The sequence below is a fragment of the Beauveria bassiana genome, assembly GCF_000280675.1.
Source record: "Beauveria bassiana ARSEF 2860 unplaced genomic scaffold BBA_S00048, whole genome shotgun sequence".
Lineage (NCBI taxonomy): Eukaryota > Fungi > Ascomycota > Sordariomycetes > Hypocreales > Cordycipitaceae > Beauveria > Beauveria bassiana.
Genome location: NW_007930883.1, coordinates 1 through 25,180, shown reverse-complemented (window position 1 = coordinate 25,180; position 25,180 = coordinate 1). Strand labels below are relative to the sequence as shown.

Here is a 25,180-nt window from a genome sequence, read left to right as displayed (position 1 = left end):
TCAACAATCTTATTGATTCCTTGACTTTTAAAGCAAAACTGACAATGCGTAAATATCGTAAAACATTGGCGCGTGCGGGTATATCTAGTTACGCTGGACGCCACGCTCAGCGCAGTACTTGTCAACTTCCTTTTGCAGAGTATCACGCTGGCGGAGAGCAGCATCCATGACATCCTCAGCGGTAGCGCCAAGACCTTTTCCGTCCTCCTGGCCAGTTTTGTGGATGACAGCCATTTCATCGAGGACAGCAAAGAGCTGGTTGGGCAGCCAAGTGACAATGGGGGAGCCACCAGTGGCAGTGGGGTGAGAAGTGCGCTTGAGAATGTACTCGCGAGCGAAGCACCAGTGACGCCAGCGAAAGTCGCGGACCTGGTTGAGAATCTGGAGCCAGAGGCTGCGAGAGTTGCGGAGGAGGTCGCGCTCCTCGTCAGAGGCGGGAGGGGTAGAGCCCTTGAGGCCGAGGGCAAAGGTTCGAAGGTTGAGCTCCTCGGAGCGCTCCTTGGCAAACTGTAGGAAGGCCTTGTGGTTGCTGGGACGGTACTTGCGGAAGTCCTTGAGAATCTCGGTGAGGGGAGTTTCGGGCATGGGGACCTGGAGAAAGTTGTCCATGAGTGGCACCATGGAGTCGTTGGCTCCGCTCTCACCACGGAAGGACAAGGGCTTGTTGTCGTTGAGACCCTCGTAGACGACGCCGTTGGGGAACATGGACTGGGATGTGATACCAAAGATGAAGGTGCGGAAGCTGGTGTACTCGGTAGGACGAGATTTTCCCCACATGGTCTCCATGACAGCGTTAATCTTCTTCATGGCGCCGAGGATATCTTCGAGCCCCTCGTTGAGACCCTTGCGAAGCTCTGCAACATTGCCACCAGCGGCAGTCTTGGTAGCGGCCTCGAAGCTCTTCATGACTCCAGCGACGAGTGGGCCTGAGTTGCGGACCATGTCAATGTGAACGAGGACGAAGCCGGCCTCTGAGGAATCATGGTGCAGACCGTGTTCAAAGGCGCGGATCAGACGCAGATTGTCATACTCGAGACCCTTGGAAGGGTCCTCGAGGCGGTAGTTGAAGAGAGCATAGGAGCCAGCATACTCCATGAAAGGCTCAAATCCGCAACTAAACGATTATTAGCTTGCCAAACTATGGTTACGGCTGACTTGCGGCTGAGTCTACTTACATCTCGGCGCAGCGAGCGATGGGGTGGGAGATTTGCTTGGGCAGAGTCTGGCGACCGAGCCCATACTCCTCACCACGGACGAAGCGCTCGTGGCAGGGCTCAAGAAGATAGGCAGAGGCAAGGAAGGAATAGTCACGGTAGAGGGCGTTCATGACGGGGAGGTTGTGCTGGTATTGGTCCATGGCGTCGGTCAGGTCGGGAAAATTGCTGTCAACCTCGGGGCCCAGCTTGGACTCGGCCAACAGACCGGGCTCGCCAGAGAGAGTCTTGACAGGCATGCGCTGCAGGATAGACTCGAGAGCTTCAAACTCCTTGGGCAGGGTGACGACGGGATCGGCACGGGGGAGGAAACCACGAGTGGTGGAAACCATGAATGCGGGCATGGTGGTGTCCTCGGGACGAGTGTCGTCGAGGACATTGAATGTGGAAGCGCCAATGGAACCCATTGTGATGTGTGTTGGTGGGTGCGGTGGTGTGATGGTTGGTGGTGGGCAAAGGTCTAGTGTGGGTTGGGTGTGATGGTGACAGTTGTGTGTGAGTATGTGTGAGTGAGTGAGTGTGTGTGTGTGTGTATGTGTGTGTATGAGAGCGTGTAAGTGAGTTTGTGTAAGTGAAGATAAAGTATAAATATAAAGTGATAAAAGTGTCAAAATGAAGACGAGACAAGTCCCAAAATAGTAGCCAGATTTACTGGGATTTTTGGGGGAATATTCTAAAGTGAAGAGTAAAAGTTGAAAAAAACTAAACACCACGGCAGGTTCGTCGCGCCGCATAAGTACTCTGTGGCCGGAACAGATTCCGGCCTCAACGAGCGGGGAGACAAGTGGCCACGCCTGCATACCCTCCCCCAGGGCACCAAGCCCTTGCTGAGTTGGGCATTCTAGACCCAACGAGGAGCGAATGAAGCCGGAGACGATTGGACTGCTCGGTCTCGGTCGCGATGGTCGGCAGATGAGCGTGTCATGATGAGGCCGTCACGACCACCACCCACGCAACAGGGCGGCAGAACCAGCTCCCAGCCACGTCTGGAGTACGATGCGCAGTTGTTTCCCCGACAGACAATAAAGTGCTGGCCAGAGTTAACCCGCCAGGTGTCAAAGGCAATGTGGTTGCGGCACCGCAGGCCAGCACCAAAGCATCATTGTTGTCACAATTCTCTGCCAACACGGTAACCCAACCCTTTCTCCCACAATGCAAAATCGCCACGGGTCATGCTCTGCAATTCTCGCCCTCGCACTGGCCCCCTTGAGGACTTGCTCCCCTCCACCAGGTAGGTTCTGGGGTAACTCCATAATCCGAGTCCACTCGGGGGCAGCGCTAAATCCACCGGGCTGAGGAGGCCAAGGAGCCGGGGGCAACCAAAGGAAAAAAAAGGTCTGAACAAGACAAGGGGCCCAAAGAGTTTGGGAGCAAGGTTTCGTTGGGTAATGCCGGCCCACACACAGGTACCGAGTCTGCCCGGCCTGAAAAGCGGGGATTCATTGGCCGGAATCGTTCCGGCCAACACACCATCACGGCCATCACGGCGCCGGACACAGGCGCATTCCCAGGTCCGATAACTCGGAGGGGGGCCTGCGTTGCGCCCGCTATGCTTATCAAACCTTTACACGTAATACGCTGCCACAATCTGCCGCGCTCCGCACTTCGGAAGGATGTTGCATGGGCCACTGCATTGCCTCTCCACATGGATAGATATATTGCGGCTCGCACTTTTTTTTTCCGTTACAAATAACCTGCGCACTGCAGCACATATTATAGGGCAGCTAGTAAATCTCAAGTCGCACATATAGAATGCTCATGTATAATCGGCCATTTTAGTGCAAATGCGAAGAACTTCACATGCTGCTGCTATCAAGCAGAGGCAAAAAGGTGGTTGTTAGAAAAAGGCCACACTTGTGGGATTGTCTTTATTCAAACGCGAGCAAAACTTGTCAAAATTACCAACTTAGTCCCGGTTTACAGTTTGGGGCATTGGTCTAGCCAGACCGGTTGTCGGGGCGCCGTCGTCATTAGTGCGACCGTGGCGCCCCCTTGGAATGCCCAACTGATGTTCTCCCACCAAATCATTTTCCAACATGAAGAGCGTAGTGACAGATTGACAAGGAGAGTATATGTTGCACGACCAGCCAGAGCTGGGATTCAGCGAAAATGTTGGACGCGGAGCCCGAGGAAGAGCAGATGGTGCCAGCCCATTTGCATGACAAACAGAAACAATCTAAAGAGAACCTTGATGGCTCCCCCCTAACGACAGGGATCAAACCAGTAAAGAGAGAGGCCCGAGTCCATAGGAAAAACGTAGGCGTCAGAGATCCTATACGAGCAAGGCCACAGAAGCAAATGTGCACTGTTAAATAGACGACACGGATGATTTGAGCGAGTGGTGGTGGGTAATGAATGGAAGGGTCAATGTGAGCCACCAACAGTCGCTAGCGAAAGCACACTTGACCCAAAACAAAGCATACCAAGAAGAATCCACTTGACGCCAAATAAAATCCACCCGTTTCCTAGAAGTGCTCATCCGCATCTACGGTCCTGCGTCGCAAAGTGCGCACCGTCTGGAATCCGCTTTGGCGCTTGACAAGCGCGCCGTTGGAGTCGGTTGCGAGGGCAGACGTGGTGGCCTCTGGCTTCCTTACTGGGCTGCCGGCGGGGGTGATGGTGATGGTTATCGTGGATGTGGTTGTCGACGTGACCGTGGTGGTCGAGACGGCCATCTTTTCCCCAGCCACCGCGGTGGTGCTGTCGGCGCTGGCAAGGCTGGAATCGGTCTGCAGAGATGAAGTGGTCACGCCGCCGACGGAGGCGGGCCAAGAAGGCGAGACCACTGCTTCAGGCTGCGATTCCGTGGAGTTGTTCTCGAAAAAGATTTGGCCGCTGCCGGCGGTGGTCGACTCTGCGCCTACGCCATCGGCGGTGGCAGAAGAGTTGTTGCCAGAGCCAGCACTTGATATCTCGGTGGCGCTTGGCGAGCTGGCGGAGCCGGTGGCGCTTGGCGAGCTGGGAGAGCCGGTTGCGCCAGTAAAGAGCAGAGCAGCCGGCGAAGGACGAGTGTTGGTTGCGGTAGAACTGACGGTACCATTCTTGGAGAGATGGCTAGCAGAGGCCGAAGCGCTAATAGCTGAGGCAGTGTTGTTGGCGTATTTGCCATCGAGGCCAGCCTTTGTGGAGCTCGGGCGACGGTAAACGGTGACGGTCGTGTAGCTTGTCGAGGTCATTGTCGTAGTAATGGTCGTTTCTTCTTCACTCTCGGCAGCGCTACCCTTGGCCTCCGATCCCAGATTGGCGGCAGCTGTGGTCGCAGACGGCGGAAAAGTCAAAGTGAGAGAAGCGCCATCCTGCTTTCCAGCGCTGCCATTGGCACTTGTCGAACTTGGAGCAGCAGACTGCGCATCTACGGCCGCAGACTTGTCGTCGGATTCATCGTCAGACTCGGTGAGCTTGTCGGCAGACTGATTGTCAGATTCATCGGCAGACTTGTCGGAGGACTTGTCAGCAGTGGGATTAGCCGTGTCCGACTTGGTCGTCTCCGACTTGGTGTCCGACTTGGTGTCCGACTTGGTGTCCGATGTGGTCGTGCTCGACTTGTCCGCGGTGCCATCGTTGCCATCAGCGCTGCCGTCACCACTAGCAGGCGATGCGCCGTCAACCGTGGCAGAGGAAGAGTCCTCTTTGAAGACGGCAGCCCCGCTGGGGAGGTTCTTGCCCTGGGAGCCGCCAGATACCGAGTCTAGTGTGCAGTTAGTGGTTCGGCGGAAGAGAGGGTGCTCACTTACAGTAACGGAGCGGCGCTGGACCGAGCCGCCGCCGAGGCGATAAAGAAGATGTTCCGGGGCGCAGTCATCTTCCTCGGTGGTAAGCCCACCGCTTGATCCAAACTTGGACTCGGAGGTAGAAGTAGAGCCACCCGATGAATGCGAGCCAGACGCAGAGTTCTTGTTGGAAGAGCTAGAGCTGTCAACTGAGCCACCATCGGAGCTGCTACCGGAACTGTTGCTAGATTTGCCATCAGAGCTACTACCAGAGCTGCCGTCGGAGCTGCTGCCGTCGGAGCTGCTGCCGTCAGGCGAAGAAGGAGCAGCGGAAGATGCAGGGGAGGAAGAGACAGCGTCGTCGGAAGCAGGCCCAGACTTCAGAGGCTCAATACCCTTGCTGTCCTTGTTCACCTTTTTGCCATGGAGCAGGTCCTCGACCTCTTTCTCAAGGGCCTTGATGCGGTCGAGAATAGACACCAGGCTGCTGGTGGGAACCTCGATAACTTCGGCGCGCTTGTGCTCTTCTACAATGGCGCGGGCCACCTTGAGAGTACTGCTGAAGCGTACAAGGTCAGTCGTCGAAGAGCCAACGAGACCGTCGAGGTCACGCAGCTTCAAGACCTCGTGTGAGGCTGCGCCGACGTAGGGGGCGGTCGATGGCAGGAAGCTACCAAGTCCAAGACCGACCCTGACGAGTTTCTCAGGCAGAACCATGATAGTATAGGTTCGAGTAATAGGGGAGGACTGTGTTGGTCAATGGTCTCCTGAAATTAGCTACAAGGCGGGTGGTTAGAGGGGTGTAAGTGAAGTCTAGAGATGATAGCGGCACCAAGATAAAAGAAGGAAAAAAATAGAATGTAGAAAAGAGAGGATCAACAAATCGAGCCTAGATCGATTCAGAATATGAGACGGTGACGGAGAATTTTTTTAGAACCAGACAACACTTGACGATGCTCACTTATTTATCAAGAGGTGCCGTTATGAGTCCCTACATGGGTGGTTGCTAGGCCGAGCTAACGAGCGCATTCCAGTTGAGCTTGATGTTGCATTCGTGCACAGCAACGGACCAGTGCCGGCTGTGGGTACAATAGCGGAGAAAATTTCAACAAAGATAGAAAATTGACGACGATTTCCAAAAGAGGAAATGGGAGATATTTAATTGAGCCAGCGCACCAGTGACGCTGGCTTGGCCGCGCATCTTACTGGATGCTGCTGGTGAGCCACGAGTCTAGGCCGGCCATGAACCGGAGGAGCACATAATTTTAGCTCGTGCTAAGAAAAGAAGCATTGAGAATGTCATTTACTTTATTGATTCTATTTAATCGGGCATATTGACATTTCTGAGCACGTGAATTGCTGTCGTGAGTGGAAAGGCCACTCGGCGGCCGGCCAGCCGACTGGGAATCTGCACTGAATAGATACGGGAGGATAGTATTTAAAGCCTTCTTGAGAAGAAAAACCAGTGACAGTCGTTCTTCTGCGCTCATGACTTGGGGTCGGGGTTCAATATACCAGTTGTTGCCAGCTCTCTCAACTAAGCCTGGTACGACGCACCATGTGTCAGTTGGCGGCACCATGGCGCCCTTGATCAACACTACGCTGCAACGCTATTCCCTCTTCAAATGTAAGCCTGACATCTCGAGATTTTAATAGAGCGTGTCAAGATTATCAAGATCATCGACCATTCCTTCTTCGTCGGCCTGCAAGCTCATCCTGAGCTCACCAGCAAAGGTTCTCAGCCCTTCGCCTTCTCATCTGGCCTTCAGTGGAGAGATTTGAGATAGAATGTAGAAATAACGTTGAATCACAAGGAAAATTCAGCTCGAATCAGATATCACCTAAATAGCTACACTCGTTGGCGACGCCGCGCACATGTGCCCATCCCTGCGCTACGTCAAAGAGCAGACCCAGCATCCTAGTGTCAAGTACGTTGAGTAAGAAGACCCCCATCTTGCCTCATATCAGCTGCGAAAGAAAAACAAGAATAAGGAAATAAAAGACAAAAAAAATCATATTGAGAGTTCAACTCGATGTAGACAGGCCAAGCGCGCGGCATCATCTACAACGTCATTGGGCCCGTCAACAGCGGCGCAATGCAGTATGAGACCAAGCCCACCTACGTCCATCCGTCAAAGTCCATGACCTTTGTCGACATGCGCGCACTCGGGAAAATCTCGAGCGACGATTTGCCGCGGATGGACGATATTTGCAGGGGCAACCAGCCGCCGATTAGGCAAATGTGCGACGGAGAGCTCCTCTACCCCGATGTTCTGCTGCGACGCTGCCAGGAGTGGACAAAGGAGACGATTGAGCTTTTGAAAGAGGCAGATGTTCTTGTGTAGAGATATTTGCATATTGAGGGGAGCGCGGTATTGATCGTCATCCTACTACTCCTGCTACTGGGAGGTCTGTCTTACCTCGCATCTGTTACTCGAGACTTGTTCGCCTTGGTGCGGCATCAAGGTTTTCCATTTCCCAGCGGTCAATTTATTTGCAGTCTTGCACTGACAGTTCAGAACTACATAGCACTCCAAAGTGTCAGAAGTCTAAAGGAAAGGTAGTTATTCATCCAAGAGAGTGGCATAAGGCTCAGGTAGCCATTGGTGGTAGACTTGTCCTCACGAGTGACGCCGAAGACGAGGAACAGGAGAGATGAACAATTCGACAAAGTACAATCAACGATGCACAGTCATACGAAATGAAAATATCCCTACTAGAAGCTCATCATTTCTCATGCCCAGACTCTGAGCTCAATTCCAGTACGCCTTCCTCGTTCCTGACGACTTTTTTCCCGCCACACCACAGCCCTCGGACCAGAGGTGGCCGACCTCGTTCTCCGTCTCGGGGAAGATCATTCAAAAAGCCCCATCGCGTCTTTTCCTTGTAGCCGCAGTCCTTCCAATCATTGATGTCTGCGCTGGCATCGTTATTATACAGCGGCAAAATGTCTACAAGGGCGACATCGTGAGCCAGACAAATCAAGACATTGTCCTGGGCGTCTAGAGCCTTGACCTTGTCCACGCTCTCTTGCGCAAGATCTGCGAGCTCGTAGATGCCCTGTGGGTTGCGCGTCACGTCGTAGAATGGCTGGGACCGCGCTTCGGACAATGGCTTGGCGTGGTCAGATGTGCCAGCTTTCGGGTGAAGCGCTGTGAAGGCGGAGCACGGACAGACTGGCGGGAAGTAGGGGTCCAGCGTTCCGGGAGGGATCGTGTCTGGCATCGGAACGTATTCGGTCGGTCGGAGCATGCCGGCGTAATGTGAGCAGTCGGCGCCCATGAATATGAACGTGTCGGGGGTGGTACGGGCGAATCCGCAAATGTGCCCAATAGTGTGCTTGTCAAGGTCAGAGGACGTGACAATGTCGGAAAAAAGAGTTTCGGCTTACACCAGGTACGTCTAAAAGGTAGAAAGAACCGTCGCCAAAGTAGTCATGAGCAGGGAACCCTCCCACCTCCAGTGGAAAGTCGACCTCATGAATGCGGTGACCTCTTATCGTCCCTGTTAGCACATGACAGTCGCTGTATAAAATTCTGCATACTCGAGTGAGCTAGATGGAACTCGTCCATCTGGGTCTTTCGGCCACCCAGGTACAAAGTTCTCTGTAAATCCGGGCCCGACTACGATATCTGTCGAGGACGGGAATTTGGCTCCGTCGCCGATGTGGTCCCAGTGCCAGTGGCTCCAAACCATGGCCTCTGTCCGACATAAGTAGCCATTCACAACTGCAGTACACAATGCTCAGTCGTTTCCATAATGAAGACTTACTTAGATTGGACAAGTTGAAGCCCTGCTCCGTCAGAATCTCGTCCACGCCATGCCTTACGTCCATGTCGGCAATGAGTGTCCCAATATGTTTCAGAGCCCAAGGCACGGCATTCCAAAAATCCTTGCGAATGCCACAATCAAACAGGATGGATTCTGTGCCAGCATCTGTCCTGTGTTCGATCAAGAAACACATGGTGGTAAAGTTGATTTCCTCATGGCCAGCGATTTCTGGCTGGACGAACAATTTGGCATTACCCACCATCCTGGCCTCGGCGTCGATTGCCCGCACCGTCACAGTGCTGGTTGACGCTGGTAGAGTCACTTGCGGCGCGGCCCGTGGTGAAGCAGTACGCTCGAAAGTCGCCATCTTGAGAGGTTTCTCTTTGTCGCTTCGAGTGGTTATAAGAAGCAAGTCGAAGATGGGTATCAGGATCGGTGGGCGTGGCTCCCATATAATGATCGAACAATAAGGTGAGGGGTTGATCCTGGGGGGCGCCACTGAGATCATGGCCTCGCCTTTGCCCACAGATGGATATGCGGCAAGTGCGGCTGCAGCCACTCGGTGGTACAAGAAGGCCAACTCGAGCCCTAGCCGCAGTAGGCCTGCAGATATGGCAACTTTGACGTGTCATACATGTGCTGAGAATGTAGAGACGCTACAGCGAACCTAGAAGCACTGTCATGCGGATAAAACTTGCTGTCATTCGCATGTAAGTGACCCCTTCCGAGCCTGTTGCTGGAAGTTTCGGTTGCTCGTCAGGTTGCCGGACAACACGTCCACGCGCCCAATAGATTCATGTAACTTGCTCAGTTTTCCCTTTGTAGCTTCGGACAGTCCCTACTCCCATTCTCCCTGAAGCTGACACGCTTGCCATTTCGCCCGCCACCTTGCCTATTGTAAGGTTGCAAGTCTCATGCAATGAAACGCAAAAAACCATAGTTGGGATCCTGTGAGATGGCTCGACAAGTCAAGCTACATTGAAAGTCGCATGTATTCTCTGACCGAAAAAGTCATTCGCGCGACTAGAGGTAGCCACCAGCTTTGGCGACTGATGACCACATTTTGTCGTGCTCCTACTGCGAAATGCCATTTACCTCGCTCATCTGCAGGGAGAATAATTTTTCGCAAAGTGCGGCCCGAGTCAATACTCTGGGCTGAGAAATCTGACACTATGATGCGGATCTATAGTTGAACCTTTAAGAACGGCGGGGGCATAAGTATTGCTTGATAATGCAGTCACCACTTGGGCGTTTTCAGGCGGAGACCGCAACCGAACTCTGGCAACTGGTCTGTTGCGATTGTAGGATAACCAGGCCAGGGTTGAACGTGCTCGTTTTTATGAAGACAAAAAAAAAACGCAGAGAAGGGTAAAACAAGAGAGAGGAAAAAAAAATCCTGTGTGTGGTGACAAGTATCACCGCAAAAGATAAACGAACCACCCAGTACGAGGGTCGAACTCGTAGCCTTTGGATATCAGGGGATACCGTAAAAGTCCAACGCTCTAACCAATTGAGCTAACCGGGTTCGCTTGTTACTTGCTTGACACGAGCGGAGTAATTTAGGCTTATACTGGCTATGGACTCCACATGTAACTTAAATCTGCTAGCAGGGATCGGTTTTTGCATCCTACCCTTCACTGGATTGAGAAACAGAACACGCTTGAACAGCTATATCGTAGGCCTTATCTTCGAGATACCTCACTTTGTGAAACTTTTGATCTGATGATGCCGATTCGCGTTTGCCACTTACAGACGTTTTGCCACTAGAGCATCACTAGACTAACTAGAAACTGCTTGCATCACTTGCGCTGGCCTTCTCAGCATTGCTCCTGAATGGCTGCTTCCAAGTGCAGTACATAGTACCTCCGAACTGCTGCTGCTTTTCTCTAGTCAAGGTAATTTTGACATTGTCCCTATCCTTGCGCGAAAAGTGCCGCTGCCATCGCCACAACCTCTTCATCCAGTTAAAAACCATACCGCTGCCGAGCTCAGCGCACTAGCTTTGACTGCCAACAGAGCATCAACCGTTTAGTTTCGAATAGTCCGTGAAGCCGCAGCCGGCAGAATGAGTCTGCCCTCTAAGCTGTCGATATAGCGAGCCGCCTTTCACTCGCAAAATAAGTTTTCTCTATGCCTAGGCCGGAGCTACTCCATTATCATATTCATCAGCGGTGAACATAAGTTGGACGTGTGAGTTGTCACCGCGTCTGCTGGCTGCCATTGGCGTTTGCACCCGTCCCACCGCCAGGCGAGCCCTGGAAAAAAACGCATCGCCGATCTACTAGCAGGCCATTAGCAAGCCCTGAATAGTTACACCGATAACTATGTCTAAGAGAGTAGTAAAAAGAAAGAAGAAAATAGATATTATACTTTATTTGATAAATTATCTTATAGTAGACAGAAATACTTAGTTTAACTTAGCTAGGTAGATATTTGATTAGTTCTAAACTAATAGGAAGACACTGGTTGTCGTGGACCGGCAGTCCGGCTTTTCGACCCCTTTAGCGTGATGAATTTAATCCTCTGGTAGACATGCGGGGGTGTCTACAGCTCTGCCGATGGCTTTGAAGCGTTCTTGATATGACGCCTTACAAATTACCGTGCTGGAAAGATGATTCTGCATTCCAGCTGTCGCGCAATTTTCTATGCGACTCTCCGCCAACGACGCAGGTGATCCAGGAATAATGCGGAACATATTGAGGCCCACCGTTCACAAATTTGAGCCTTTTGAGTTGAAGCAGATGCCTCCAATCGGCGGTCTCGCCCGAAAAACATTCAAATCCCGCGTCCACGACGCCCTTGACCTTGGATCTGTCTTCTCCGTGAGCTTCAGTTGCTCTTCTGATGTTGTGGAGAGTCCGGCGCAGTCACTTCTCTCGAGGCCTCTAGAAAGGAGGCCGAAGGTGGCTCTCGGTCTCTCCTTCAGCACTCATGCACCACCTATACATTGCATTCATGCACTCTGCATCGGCGGGATAGCTGAGCTTGTGAAAGCCGTTGTCTTCTCCACGGCTTTTCTTGTTTATTTCCACCTAAGTGGCCATCTCCTCATAGGGTGGGAGACGCAGGCGACCGGACCAGACTCTTGCAATGACAGCAACCTGGGATTCGGCGAATGGAAACGCGACGACGCGCAGGTGGAGCATGACAAAGGCCAAATTAGGGTGGCCGACATGAAATATGTGCTGATAGTTAGGTCAGCGTGTTACCGTCGCTGCGGCCTGGCCCGAACCCCCGAACGCCGGATAAGAATGGATACTCATAATCGTAGCCGGTCCAGAATATAATGCAGTCTACGGAACTTTCTTCATGTTCGTTGGCGAATAAAACAGACCGCCTCTTCGCGTTAAGCTCGATGATAGGTGGGAGAATGACTTTGCCTTGTTCAAAGGATTTGGCTCCCGGAAACACTCCCACAGATGATTTCTGGGAAATCAAAAGGGTTTGCGCGGACAGAGGCGCTACTACGTTGGCAACATCAACGCCAGAAGACCCAGAAGACGAAAAGCCGACAATCACTACCTTCTTCAGTTGCGGTCATCAGGGAGCGTCCTAGCAATTGAGGAACGAGGGCTACTTACCTTTGCCTCAAACTCTTTCGCGTCTCGAAATCTTTTTGAATGCAACACTGATCGGGGGTCCAAACGCTTCCAGTCATCAATTCCAGGGATAGAAGGTTCGTATATCTTGTTGTATCGGCCATTTGATACAACGGCGGCATCGTAGCAGAGAGAAAGGACTGTCCGGTTGTTGAGGTTGAGGACTTTCAGCCTCCAGTATGGTCCGTCCTCCTGACGTTTGGCAGAGACATCTATCACTTGGTGTCGAAATCTGACGAGGTGCAAGACCCCCTTTCCATAATCCGGTATATACTTGAGCACTTGTTCCGCATCTGCCAGCAACGGCGTTCCCTTGGGAAATGGGCGTGTCAAACTGCATAACGCTCGGTATGTTTGACTCCATGCCGGGGTGAATCGGGCTGGGAACTGCGGCCACGTCATTGTGCGGGGATGTAGCATCGGTGTTCCAGATGCCACCAACATTACTTTGTTGCTCAAAGATTAGGATCTCGGAAGTAGGATCTTCATACAGCATGTGTCTTGGCGTAATGAAGAGTCAGTTGAGAATCACCCGCTATCAAATCAAGCCGCCCACTTGGCTGCGGCAATGCCACTTGGTCCAGCCCCAATAACAGCAATCGTCTTCATGGTGCGAGGCAGTGTCATGGATGGATGCCTAACCGTCGTAGGTCAGCAGGAAGCGGGCTGAGGTCTGGAGAAGATGTCTGCCTTGTTTCAAGCCTGGCTTTCGCCAGCACGAGTGTCGAGTGCCGCTGCTTTGGCTAAGCTGGCGCAGATGTCAAGACCAGAATGGCACAATCTCGAATGGAAAAGTAGTCTCCTAGGTGTTTAGTTTGTAAACAAAAATTAGATGATTCCAAATGCACGAGTTTTTATTTCTGGCACGTGTGTGTGAGTTGTCATCGCATCTCATGTTCACTGAAAGTTATAGGCGACTTCGGCAAGTGCCGTGGCATGCAGTGAAGAGCCACCAAATGAATAAGATAAGATATAGAGACAGACTTTGTTCACGCAAATAGGATTTAGCTCTTCAATAAGAAGAGGTAGTAAAACCCGAAAACATCAGAGTCTAATTGATGTAGTATCTATAGCTGACTAAGATGTCGCCGTTCAGCCTGTATCGGCCGCAGATGTCAAAAAGCGGGCGGCGATGCGGACCTCGGTCAATGCTCTAGCATTCACGTCACTCACTTACAACTGACCATCACTCGACATCTCAGCCTCTTCCTGCTGGTCAAAATCTCGAATCCTGGCATAGGATTTTTCTCCATTTGCGCACACGACGTCTTCTCCCGTCTCGCACACAACATTGCTTCAGCCATGGCGCCAGTCGAGTCCGCGCCGCCAAGCAATCCCGTCGTTGCAGCGCAGATGCAGCAGGCGTGGAACCGGCACTTTCCCTACAGCGCCTCCACCACACATCCCGCATTTTTCACGGATAAACTGCGTCGTTCATCTGTTTATGCAACATCGCAGCAATTGAACAATCCAGTGACCCACGGGTACATCTATCAAGATGGGACAAGACCGGCTGGTAATGCTGGGAACTTGCCCAAATTATGAGTGAGAGGGCGGCGAATCTAGGAGACAGCGTGGGCCTGATATTGACAGTACATCGCCTTCCTGGGACTCGTATGCTATCAGTTGAGCGGTTGAGTTTCTGTTCCCGGCCGTCACCATGGCGGCAAACATGTGCTGTACTGCAGCATTGCATTGATAGGCACGACAGACATTTACGCATTTGAAATGGAAATGATGAACCGAATTGGGTAGAAAATATTCTCAAACTAAGGAAAGGAAAAGAAAGTGAGAACTAGTCATGACAGAAGAAACGCCAATTCCAAGAGCTTTGAACGACATGAAACTGTGCTGCTGGCGTGGTGTTTGATGCTAATGTATAAATGATGGGCCGCTTATTGCTAGTAGTTTTCATGGTGTGTATCGTCTCGTCAATTTTTCACAGAAATGACAATGACCAGTATAATGATGAGGATGACCAGAGCGAGCAGGGCCATAAGCTTGACATTCTTCCACCACATCTGGCGCTTGAGACCCCGACTGCGCACGCGAAAGTCGCGCGCGCTACCCCCGAGCCGGTCCGTCTTGTCTACGAGTAGATCCAGGCGCTCGCCGCGCTCCAACAGGCTCTCGATATTCTTGGTCATGATTCCGCGCACGTCCTCAATCTCACGGCGCGCGTTGCCAATGGCATCGCTCTGGCCGCCGCTCGTGGCGCCGTAGTCGACCATGAGTGTCTTGAGCGTGCCGTTGAAGGAGCCGGCGCCGTAGTTGGGCATGTCGGAAAAGTCGCTCGTCTCGGGAAACGCGGCGAAGAAGCGCCGGCGTACCTCGACAAGGTAGCCAAAGGGCACGCGGCGGCCAAGCGAGGCGTCGGCAATGACGAGAAACGTCAGCCCACCGGCGGCTGGGTGATCGGGGTACTCGGAGGGAGCCTCTGCAATGTAGTGAATCTGGTGGCTGCCGTGGGTGTAGGTGAGCTTTTGCGGCTTGGTGTGCTCAATCTTGGGGAGGATCAGGGAGGCGAGCGACGAGGTTTGCGACGAGGCCGAGGTTGTGCATTCCGACAGGATAGTCGTTTTGTGTGCGATGCAGGAACTGCGCGGATAGAGAGGAGCCTGTTAGCATTGCGAGCTTTCGCCTGTGTGAGGCTTGGAATGAAGCCTCGTAGAAGGTAGGGGCCCATCCATACTAGAGCAGCGGCGTCGCTGGCGTCGACGAGGAAGCCATAGCTGACAGCCGTATTGGTCCTTTGAATAAGCGGGTTTTCTGCGATGGAGGGTTGTATTGACTATATGCGATAATCTCGGAAAGCCAGCAGCAGTGAGAAGGAATGCTCGAATAAAGTGCTATGAGGAGTCAAAGGTGTTTGGGAAGCGCTGCGACGCCAATGACGCAGACAATACGGATTACGGTAGCGACGAAAAAACACGTGCGCAGAGCGGCAGAGAGCTCTGTAGCGCCCAGTATTTAGCAGGTGTCACAGCGATTAATGAGCAATCTGACAGTGGCATATCCGCTGGAATTTGTTTTATAGTAGCCTTCAGCTAGTGGCGTTAATTGGTTGCCTGGAACTAGCCACAGCAAGAGCGGGTCACTGTGGCGTCTTGGCCACAAAGGGGTGCGACTCGCTCATCTAGCCAAGGTTGCATGTAAATTTCCAAGCCTAAATTTTTTTTGATATTATACTCGCAAAGGGGCAAACAACAGGAACCAGCCAGTCTCTTAACTCGCAAAACGAGATCGACTGCTCAGATTTCAAGGCGATGACGCAAATATACTAGGACGCTTTGGCTATGATACCTGTTGTCTGCAGACGGGCTCGCGGCGTCCAGACCCCGGTGGTTCTCTGCAAGAGACTACTGTCAACCAGCGCGCCATTACAAAGAGAACGACAAAAGTCCAGGCCGCATCGCGCCGTCGGCGAAAGGCCGCCTGGCAAGAAGCTGCGACAGAGGTTGAATGAAGATGGGAAGCTCCAGTCAAGAGCTGATTCGGTACGCGCTCTCTACCCAGCCTCTTTAATCTCAAGCGGAAGCCACTCAACTCACATGAACCTGCTGAATAGATTGGCCAAGGCCATGATCCACGCTCAAGGCTCATTTTAGATTATGACAAAAAGTATAAAGGCAAACATGCCGTGTTTCGATCTACCGTACTCCATCGCTTGCAGTATGTGCTGCAGCAGCAGCTCGACTCGGCCCAATTCGGGCAAGGTGGCATCAGCGAGGATGAGCTGCGCCGGCAGGGCTCCGAGTTTATGGACGCCATTGACGAGGCCTTTGCGCTCGCTGAGACCAACATTACTCGTCGCGATAAGAACCCGCTCTTCTGGAACCTGCGCGACGCCTTTATCCAAAGGGACGTCAAGGGTTTGCAGAAGGAGATTCAGTATGCCTTTCAGTCCTTTGTCACCCACAAGCGCTTCTCTAAAGGCGTCGAGGAGAGCCAGGCCAACATTCTCAATCTGCGCTTCCCACATGAGTGGTTCCCGGCCACGCGCTCGATGCAGCGCAAGATTCACGTCCACGTCGGCCCGACCAACTCAGGCAAGACGTACAATGCGCTCAAGGCGCTGGAAGCCTCCAAGCGCGGCGTCTACGCGGGCCCGCTGAGGCTGCTGGCCGCAGAAGTCTACCACCGACTGCGCGCCAAGAACCTGCCCTGCGCTCTCATCACCGGCGAAGAGGTCCGCATCCCCGAGGACACGGACGAGTACTTTTCCAGCTGCACCGTTGAGATGGTGCCGCTCAACCGAAAATTCGACGTGGCCGTCATTGACGAGATTCAAATGATTGGCAACGAGGAGCGAGGCAATGCATGGACCACTGCCTTTCTTGGAGTGCAGGCCAAGGAGGTCCACGTCTGCGGTGAAGAGCGGACCGTGTCGCTGATTGAGAATCTCTGCGCAACAATCGGCGACGAATGCATCGTGCATCGCTACGAGCGGCTCAGCCCCCTGAAAACAATGTCTACAGCGTTGGAAGGCAAATACAGTCGACTGGAAAAGGGCGACGCCATTGTGGCTTTTAGTCGCCTGTCCCTCCACGCCCTCAAGCGCCAGGTCGAGCAGGAAACTGGTCGCAGATGCGCCATCATTTACGGCACACTGCCTCCGGAAGTGCGCGTACAGCAGGCGGCACTTTTTAATGACCCAGACAACGACTACGACTATGTCGTGGCCAGCGACGCCATTGGCATGGGCCTCAACCTCGAAATCAAGCGCGTCATCTTCGAGTCAGTGCACAAATTTGACGGCGTCCAGCATCGTATGCTGAGCGTGCCCGAATTCAAGCAAATAGGCGGTCGCGCCGGCCGTTACCGCTCCGCCCAGGCGGCCCAGGTTGGCGAGGGCAGCGTCGCCGATCCGGCCCCGGATGTGGAGCAAAAGGTCGGCTATGTGACGGCCATGGACCGGCAAGATGTGCGCTCCATCACAAAGGCCTTTCAGCACGATGTCGAGGACATTCAGCACGCCTACATCCAGCCCCCGCCGAGCGTGGTCGAGCGTTTCGCGTCCTACTTTCCTCCCGACACACCCCTGTCCTTTATTCTTACGCGCATCAAGGCGGCGGCTAACGTCAGCCCGCTCTATCGACTCAACATTAGCAGCTCGGCGCTCGAGATTGCAGACATCATTCAGGATCTCCCTTTGTCGATCTACGACCGGCAGAGCATCTGCCACATGCCCATTTCGCTCTCGAGCGAGGGCTCCATCGCCGCGCTCCGCGCCATGGCTCGCGTCATTGCCCACAACGAGGCCGGCGAACTGCTATCCATCAAGGAGATACCCCTCGAGGTCCTCGATCTCCCTTTCATGCAGCTCTCGGGTAAAGAGGCCACCGAGTACCTCTACAAGCTCGAATCTCTGCACATGGCTCTCAACGGCTACATCTGGCTCTCGTACCGCTTCATTGGCATGTTTCGCAGCATCGACCTCGCCTTTCATGTGCGCGGCCTCGTCGAAGCCAAGCTGATTGACGCGCTGGAGAAGCTTAACTTCACCGACGAGCAGCTGCTGTCCCAGCGGCAGAGGAAGAGACGCCAAGCCAAGGTAGCCCAGCTGCGCGGGAAGGTGGTGGCCAAGGCGGACATTGACGCCACCAACGACAGCGCCATTCTGGGCCTCACGGCTTCCAAGACGGCGGCGGAGCAGCGGGAGGAGGTGGCCATGTAAAATGTACAACAAACATTATTGTATTATAGAGCACATAATAAAAGGCGCGCTCTTCTTGTATGAGGGATTCAGCGGCCACGCTGTTGCTAAGCAGCATGTACAACACACCAAAAAAAAAAGCATTTAGACAGGAGCCATTCAATTTTCATGTACGAATTGGAAATTGCGAGCGAACACCAACTAATGACCGGATTGAAACAAATTAAGCTCATCGTATAACTGCCGTTCTAGTATATTCGCTTTTCAGATCCATGCTGTTGGGTCTGTGTGGTAATTTGACATTGGTCCTCATAAAACATGATTGAAGGCGCGCGCTTACTTAGTCTTTCTCCTTGCCGCTACGGAGTGCATCCCGATCGACACTGCTAGCCCATTACGTACATCACATGAGACCATCAGTTCAGTGGGAGCATGACGGGCCTTAAAACGCCAGCGCTGAAACGCGGCGTCGATGACGGGAGCGAGCAGGTCATACTTGTCCCGGGCATCGTCCATGTGGTTGACGGAGGGCAGGCCAGCGGCGAGTGTGCGCTCATAGCCGTCAAGCTAGAGCTGCTGCCAATGCCGCCGTCGCCGCCGCCGCCGTCGTCGTCGTCGTCGCTGGCACGAACACGCGCGCAAAGGGCTGCCTCTCGTCGTTGAGAAGACTGCGCTGAGGCTGCTGTTGCAATAATACGCAGGTAGTCGAAGACAGTCAATAGACGCTTGCTCACGCAACTGAGAAGCCCGTTAAAGAATTTGTGTTTATGGTTCGGGCTTGGGCTACGAGCTTGTTGATGACGGCCCACGCGAGAAATTTGCCCATATGGGAGCCGGCGTTTCTTGGAGAGGAGCGCGGCAGGAGGGTCAACGCCCTTACTTCATTGCATCCTGAATCTTATGTTAGCGCTGGTTTCTTTATCATAGGAGGAGAGAGGGACGGCCCGATAACTCAGAAACGAAGGTAGGCCTATAGTTATTGCTATCTAGTACTGCGGCATTGAATGCAACATATTCCGCATATAATGAACCAATACTCGTGGAACATGAGAATGTATACTGGAAACGTTATATCATCAGGCAACGAAAGCCAGTTATGCCTAATTTGAAAAGCCGAGGTAGTGACTAGCATTGCATCACGCCGCGAGTAGGGGATTTTCCTGACGTCAGAATACTACAACAATATGCATGCATACTTAGGAAAGCAATGTATGAGAGAGAATCGCCCGAAATGCGCAGCGTTTTACCTCGCTGTTTAGCGTGGGTTATAATATTATACCACTGTAGATTGAATTAATATGTTCATAGACATCGACCCCAAGCTTCGTGGCGTTATACCAGGCCAAGATCTCGGCATTCTGGAGCTATTGAGGGTCCGTTACGCCATGATCCGGGCCAAGTTGTGCACTTTTTAAATCTTGGATAGCCCCAGAAGAAGTGCAAGGCCAATTCGTACCGGGCGGAGCCCTTCTGTCCAGTGCTGAGCCAGTGCAGCAAGCGATATGTCATCAGCTCGGGAGATAGCATGACGAAAGATTTGAGAATTGCGAGACTCCATTGCAGGAATGTTGAACTGATGTAGGATTGGCCAGAATGACGCTCAGACTGTGTGACTTTGGACGGGGAATCTGTGCATGCTGTTAACAAAGGTTTTGTGCCCTAAACGCTGGGCGGAGAGCAGGTAGGTCTTTCGCCTCTAGTGTCCGGAGATTCTCGAGAGATAATGTCTTTCTGGGCCATGAAAACGTTATCAGCTGCAGAAGCGACCCGGTGTGCTGGCGATCGACCAATCTGCCCTTGAAAAATGCCTCTGATTGTCGAGGAACTGAGAGGAAGCAAATGAGCGATGACAAAGATACCTAAACGCCAACGGCACGAAATGTCAAGGTGGTGTTGAATTGCGTTAGGTTGCAAGAAGAATACTAGAGATGGCACCATTCATTGCAGATCGAAAGCGGGGAGCTGGGTCTGGCTTAGTGTAGGTGGCAACGACGTGTCCGGCCTCGATCGCCTGTTCAATGTCAATTAAGAGAATACAGACCGCCAGATAATCAGTGAAGATTACCCACGGGGCGAGGACGAGTAATGAGTCGGAAGCATATCGCTTGCTGGCGAGCCAGGCTACCACGCCGAAAACCGCACCACTGACTAACATTCTGTGGTATGTCTTGTGCTGCATCCGTTCAACTGCAATTTGACTCCCAGGGCCGTAGCAAAAGAGTCGGGTAGCGAAACTGTAAGGTCCGTGAAGAATCATGACGGCGAAACAGAGAATTTTGATATTTGACCGCGACGGTGGATTGACCAACCCGCAGGGCTCTCTGACGCTGTTCATGACTTGCACTTTTCGAGCAAATCTTTGATTTGGAAGCTCTTGGACTCTGTGGCGCCGTTCTCGAAATAACAGTCGGCAGAGGGCAGCTTCGCCACTTTTAGTGAGGGCATCTATTTCCAATAGTGTGTACCTGCGGGACCAACAATTCTTACTTCCCCGCGTTCGAGGTATGTACTGTGCTGGCCGCAGCGGGGCAACATCGCGGGGAGAGTTCTTGGCAGCACCCCTTGTCCCTAACTCCCATGAGATTGAGTAAAACTCGTGGCCTGCGTTGCGTTGCTTTTCTTAGGCAAAGACTCAAGCGAGTTGAAATGCGAGCAACTAAGAAGGAGCTTTACTGTAGTTGTTTGAGAAATATAAGTGCACCTGTTATATTAAGACTCTTGCCCGGTATAAACCGCTTCTCTCCCTGATGACCAAGAATACGGCTACGAATCCCGGGCCCCGCTACGCCAAAGTCCCCCCCTTGTGATATAAAGACTCCAGACCTGCTCCAAATTATAGGTACAGCTCAGGATCCCCTCTTCTCAGAAGCCGATGCACTGGCCATAGTAGCTATGGCGGCACCGCCTAATTTTGACTGGAGTGCTCCCGCTATTCTGGCGGAAGTCGACGCGATACTTGCCCAAACCACGAGAGTTTGGAATTTGGTAGGCGAGATACCATTAGAAAATGTCACGTTTGAGAATACTATCCTCCCAATCGCACAAGACGAGAATGAACATCTTCGTCGATATTATGTGGTTGGATGGTTTGCGTCGGTCACCTCAAACGACGAAATTCGAGCCGCATCAAATGAGGCGCGGAAAAAGGTGCTTGCCTTCCGCAAGAGCCTATGGGGACGAGAAGATATAGCCGAAGCCGTGTTGGAAATTTGGAGCGACCAGCAAAAAGGGTCTCGCCTAGGTGCTGAAAACATGATCTATTTGAATGTGCTTCGGCAGAAGTTTGTCGATAGTGGTCTCGCTCTGAAGGATCGCAAATCTGTCTCCAGATTGGCTGATTTAGAGAGGGAGATCAAAGAATCCGGGTCCGAGTATATGAAAGCGCTGGATGGAAAGCAGGGCTTGTGGATGACGCTTGACGAGTTGCAAGGGGTGCCAGAATCGGCCGTGCTGAGGTGGGAAGCGGACCAGGACAAACGATTCGTTCCACTGAAAGCTGCGACGTTTGAATTACTACTCGACCATGCCGATCGGGAGGAGACTAGGAAGAAATTCGAAATTGCGTTTGATAACCGGGCGAAGGACACAAACCCGGCGCTGCTACATCGCATTTTGGTTCTGAGAGATGAGCAGGCTCGGCTTCTAGGATACAAGCACTACGCTGATTGGCTCGCAGTGACCCGAATGATGTGTCCCGATCGTGCTGTCGCTTTTCTTGAGGATGCTGCAAAAGTCCTCTCCGGTCCTGTCAAATCTCGCTTAGATGCATTTATAGGAATCAAGGGTTCTCAGCCCCGCGAAAACGGCTCTCCTACTTCTCAGCTGGACAAGATCTATACATGGGACTCATACTACTATGAGCGACTCTGCCGCCAGCAGGAATATGCTGTTGACGAGGCGGCCATACAGCAGTACTTTCCTTTTGATCAAGTGCTGGACCGGGTTCTTCAAATACAAGGAGCAGCCTTTGGATTCAAGTTTGAAAAGGTGAACGCGCAGAATTCAAGAGATGTGTGGCATGAAGACGTCGAAATGTATAAAGTTTGGAAAGAAGAGGGGCAAAAAGAGTTTGCCGGACATTTTTACGTCGACGCTTACGCAAGAGACTTTAAATTTGGGCATCGCGTCAGTACATACTGCCTAGCAAACGGAAGGCAGCCAAAGGAACTGGGCACTGTCCATCAGGCTTCGACAACCGAACAGTAACTAACAGCTTCTAGGCCCATCTGGCCGACGATGGATCAAGGGTCTACCCCAACTCCATTTACCTTGCAAATTATGCGAAGCCATCAAGTCCCGGCGAGTCTGTGCTTCTGACATTTAGAGACGTCGTCTCTTGTTTCCACGAGATTGGGCATTCCTTTCACAACTTTTCGAAAACCACCAAGTTCTGGGTCCTTGCCACTGTGGCCAGAGATTTTGTGGAAACCCCGAGTATCTTGCTTGAGCATTTCTTTTGGCATATGGCTGTAATCCGCTTCCTTTCAGGCCGTCGCACCGCCGACGGCGAGGAAGAAAAGTTACCAGACAGGATCATCGAGCAGCTCATCTCATCGCGCTTTGCCGGAGATATCATGGCAAAGAGCCGACTGGTTCGCGACGGCCTTGCGGATCTGCGCATGCACATGCCGGAGAACCATGAAGAAGTTGTCGACATGGACCCTGTGCGGTACTATAACTGTATGAGGAGAGAGATATGCCAGCTGGCTGGTCCGGAGGATGCAGGCATGGATCAAGACAGCAGCAAGGCCATCTCACGGTTTAGGTACCCCATCCTTTACGCTGCATCGTACTATGCGTACTTTTTGTGAGTTGCTGAACCAATGCAAACCTCATTTCTTTTCTTCGGAGATTTCATCTAATGCACCCATAGGGCTGGCGCCATCAGCTACGATTTGTTCGAAACAAAGTTCCGGCCCTTGATGCCGGCCACTGACGCGGTAACCCTAGAGCAACTCATAAACGCCGAGCTCAAGAAGGAATGTAGGCGCTGGCAGAGAACGATCTTGGAACCAGGAGGAAGACTGGCTGGGCGCTATATGGATGCAATCACGGAATACCTAGGCAGGGAGGCATCTGCCAATGCATGGATAGAGCAGCTTCGATTAGCTACCTGATTATTATTCGTTCAAGTAAAACGAGTAAAGAGGGAAATAAATAGTATTAAGCCTTAATCTAAGTACTAAGTCTTTTAAGCTAAGAGAGTATATAAAGTATGTTAAACTACAAGTAAAGTAACTTAAAAAATAGTTTATAGAATTTATCTTAATTTTTTTCATATTTAGCCTAATTCTTATACTACTAGGGCTACTTATATTATAATACTCGGCGGAGATGAAGTGGGGCCAAGTCTCGCGCCAACATTATTTCAAGACAACACAGACAACACAGTACACAGCCAGAGGCTGCAACAGCTGCAACAGCTGCAACTACTTCAACTTGAACATCTTCGCAACTGCGGCCATATCTTCTACTTTCTCGCCCGCGCCAACCATGGAGGCCTCCCGCCAGCCAATCCAAGACAATGATTCTCACACGGCCACGCTCACTCCGCGTGCCGTAGCGTGCGGCATCCTACTGGGCATCGTCGTGTGCCTCGCAAACATGTATTTCGGCCTGCAAGCGGGTATGGTTAGCCCCATGCCGATGCAGAGTGCCCTACTCGGATTTGCTATCTTTCAGAGCATACGTTCACGCCTCTCCAAGGCCCTGACGCCAGCAGAGACTACCCTCATTGAGGTCATCGCTGGATCTCTCGGCCTCGCGCCCTTTACCTTGGGGCTCACGTCATTCATCCCCGCCCTCGAGTTTCTCACCAATCCAGAGGAGAATGGCCCGTTCAAGTTTACCAATGGCCAGCTGCTGCTCTGGGCCATGGCTACGTGTGGACTGGGCATCATTGCCGCTGTACCCTTCCGAAGACTGCTCATCTTGAGAGAAAGCCTCCCTTATCCATCAGCGACTGCCACCGGAGCGCTGATCGGCATTCTTTTCAAACGACCAGCTATCATTGCTCGAGCTAAGCAGACGCAGATGCGGCCCTGTGCATCGCGAGTCTCACACATCAGTACCGTGTATGGTGAGAGGGACGAGGCAGACCCGGGCGGCGACACTGAACGCCTCCTCGGTGAGAACTCTCGGCACGGAGAAGACCAAGGCTTAGGCCGGGATGCGAATCGGCCTGCCCTCCGGATGCTGCTGTATGCTTTGGCCGCTTCTTTATCTTTTGTCAGTTCATCCCATCTCTGCTGAATCCGCCTTTCTCACACAGAGCATAGGGCTTCATTGCCTACTTCCTCCCTATTCTTCACCGCGTACCCATCTTTGGCCTTAATGCTGCTAGTCACTGGATGTGGGCGTTTGACCTATCTCCTGCCTATATCGGCTATGGTATCGTTATTGGACCTAGTATCAACGCCTACGTCCTTATCGGAGCAGTTGTTGGTTGGGGTATTCTATCTCCGGTGGCCAAGCATCGTGGATGGGCTCCTGGCCAGATGACTGACTTTGAAAATGGCCCACGCGGTTGGATTCTCTGTGTCGGATTAGGATTCATTCTGGGGGACACTATCGTTGCGGTAGGATGGATCTGCTCCAAGTCATTCATATGTTATGCTCGTCGATGGGTCAGCAACATTGTACAGCGAAAACAGCTCTCCTCGAGTCGCGACCAACGAGACGGTACGGAAACACCGCTGTTGCGCGAGTCTAACATTAATGCGCCGACGGGATATAGTAGATCCCGTTAAGATTTTAGTGGCCCTATAAAAACAACAGGGGGTAGATCCCGTTAAGAAATTAAGTAGATCCCATTAGAGGGTAATTAGGCACATAGGTAAATAAAATAAGTATAATAATATATAATATATAGATAAAAGTAAAAGTATTATAATTCTATTTAGTATATATTTATAATATTTTTATTTAATTTATTTAAAAGAGTTATAAACTAAGGGGTTTAGGTTAAAAATAAGCTAGCCTATAAGTATTATAACTATATACTAGGGTTATAACTATAAGTATATAGTAATATATATAATATAACTTATATAGCTAGAAGCTAGGTAAAAGTAAGATTAGTAGATAGTTAAGGGTTTATATAAGACTAGTCTAAGAGGTAAGAGGGTAAAAGTATTAGGGAAGAGGGATAAGCTAGGATATAAGGGGGTCACGTATAAGGAAGCGGATATATAGAGGCGAGCTGCTAATAAACTAGTAGGGAGGAGGTAG

The 25,180-nt window shown here is 51.9% G+C and overlaps 9 protein-coding genes across 9 annotated transcripts; 3 read left to right on the top strand and 6 right to left on the bottom strand.

Annotated features, from left to right (window-relative positions):
• Positions 1–84: 84 nt before the first annotated feature.
• BBA_09225 (indoleamine 2,3-dioxygenase family protein) lies at positions 85–1,621 on the bottom strand (the record flags this gene model as incomplete). The annotated part of the gene is made up of 2 exons (XM_008604322.1): positions 85–1,114; positions 1,176–1,621. 2 exons carry the CDS (start codon positions 1,619–1,621, stop codon positions 85–87), a joined length of 1,476 nt encoding a protein of 491 aa, XP_008602544.1.
• Positions 1,622–3,679: 2,058 nt separating this feature from the next.
• Positions 3,680–5,641, bottom strand: BBA_09224 (uncharacterized protein; the record flags this gene model as incomplete). Its single annotated transcript, XM_008604321.1, has 1 exon — positions 3,680–5,641. The coding sequence occupies one exon, from the start codon at positions 5,639–5,641 to the stop codon at positions 3,680–3,682; it is 1,962 nt and encodes a 653-aa protein (XP_008602543.1).
• Positions 5,642–6,502: 861 nt separating this feature from the next.
• Positions 6,503–7,269, top strand: BBA_09223 (uncharacterized protein; the record flags this gene model as incomplete). Its single annotated transcript, XM_008604320.1, has 2 exons — positions 6,503–6,551; positions 6,968–7,269. 2 exons carry the CDS (start codon positions 6,503–6,505, stop codon positions 7,267–7,269), a joined length of 351 nt encoding a protein of 116 aa, XP_008602542.1.
• Positions 7,270–7,651: 382 nt separating this feature from the next.
• On the bottom strand, positions 7,652–9,062 carry BBA_09222 (metallo-beta-lactamase superfamily protein; the record flags this gene model as incomplete). Its single annotated transcript, XM_008604319.1, has 4 exons — positions 7,652–8,263; positions 8,316–8,418; positions 8,469–8,625; positions 8,696–9,062. 4 exons carry the CDS (start codon positions 9,060–9,062, stop codon positions 7,652–7,654), a joined length of 1,239 nt encoding a protein of 412 aa, XP_008602541.1.
• A 2,665-nt stretch (positions 9,063–11,727) lies between these two features.
• Positions 11,728–12,696, bottom strand: BBA_09221 (flavin dependent monooxygenase; the record flags this gene model as incomplete). The annotated part of the gene is made up of 2 exons (XM_008604318.1): positions 11,728–11,880; positions 12,277–12,696. The coding sequence occupies 2 exons, from the start codon at positions 12,694–12,696 to the stop codon at positions 11,728–11,730; spliced, it is 573 nt and encodes a 190-aa protein (XP_008602540.1).
• A 1,529-nt stretch (positions 12,697–14,225) lies between these two features.
• BBA_09220 (synaptobrevin-like protein) lies at positions 14,226–15,024 on the bottom strand (the record flags this gene model as incomplete). Its single annotated transcript, XM_008604317.1, has 2 exons — positions 14,226–14,892; positions 14,987–15,024. 2 exons carry the CDS (start codon positions 15,022–15,024, stop codon positions 14,226–14,228), a joined length of 705 nt encoding a protein of 234 aa, XP_008602539.1.
• Positions 15,025–15,590: 566 nt separating this feature from the next.
• BBA_09219 (ATP-dependent RNA helicase SUV3) lies at positions 15,591–17,971 on the top strand (the record flags this gene model as incomplete). The annotated part of the gene is made up of 2 exons (XM_008604316.1): positions 15,591–15,791; positions 15,863–17,971. The coding sequence occupies 2 exons, from the start codon at positions 15,591–15,593 to the stop codon at positions 17,969–17,971; spliced, it is 2,310 nt and encodes a 769-aa protein (XP_008602538.1).
• A 395-nt stretch (positions 17,972–18,366) lies between these two features.
• On the bottom strand, positions 18,367–20,207 carry BBA_09218 (uncharacterized protein; the record flags this gene model as incomplete). Its single annotated transcript, XM_008604315.1, has 4 exons — positions 18,367–18,829; positions 19,407–19,578; positions 19,874–19,961; positions 19,992–20,207. 4 exons carry the CDS (start codon positions 20,205–20,207, stop codon positions 18,367–18,369), a joined length of 939 nt encoding a protein of 312 aa, XP_008602537.1.
• A 635-nt stretch (positions 20,208–20,842) lies between these two features.
• Positions 20,843–24,699, top strand: BBA_09217 (metallopeptidase MepB; the record flags this gene model as incomplete). The annotated part of the gene is made up of 5 exons (XM_008604314.1): positions 20,843–22,075; positions 22,171–22,757; positions 22,824–22,933; positions 23,349–24,178; positions 24,229–24,699. The coding sequence occupies 5 exons, from the start codon at positions 20,843–20,845 to the stop codon at positions 24,697–24,699; spliced, it is 3,231 nt and encodes a 1,076-aa protein (XP_008602536.1).
• Between the last annotated feature and the right edge of the window lie 481 nt (positions 24,700–25,180).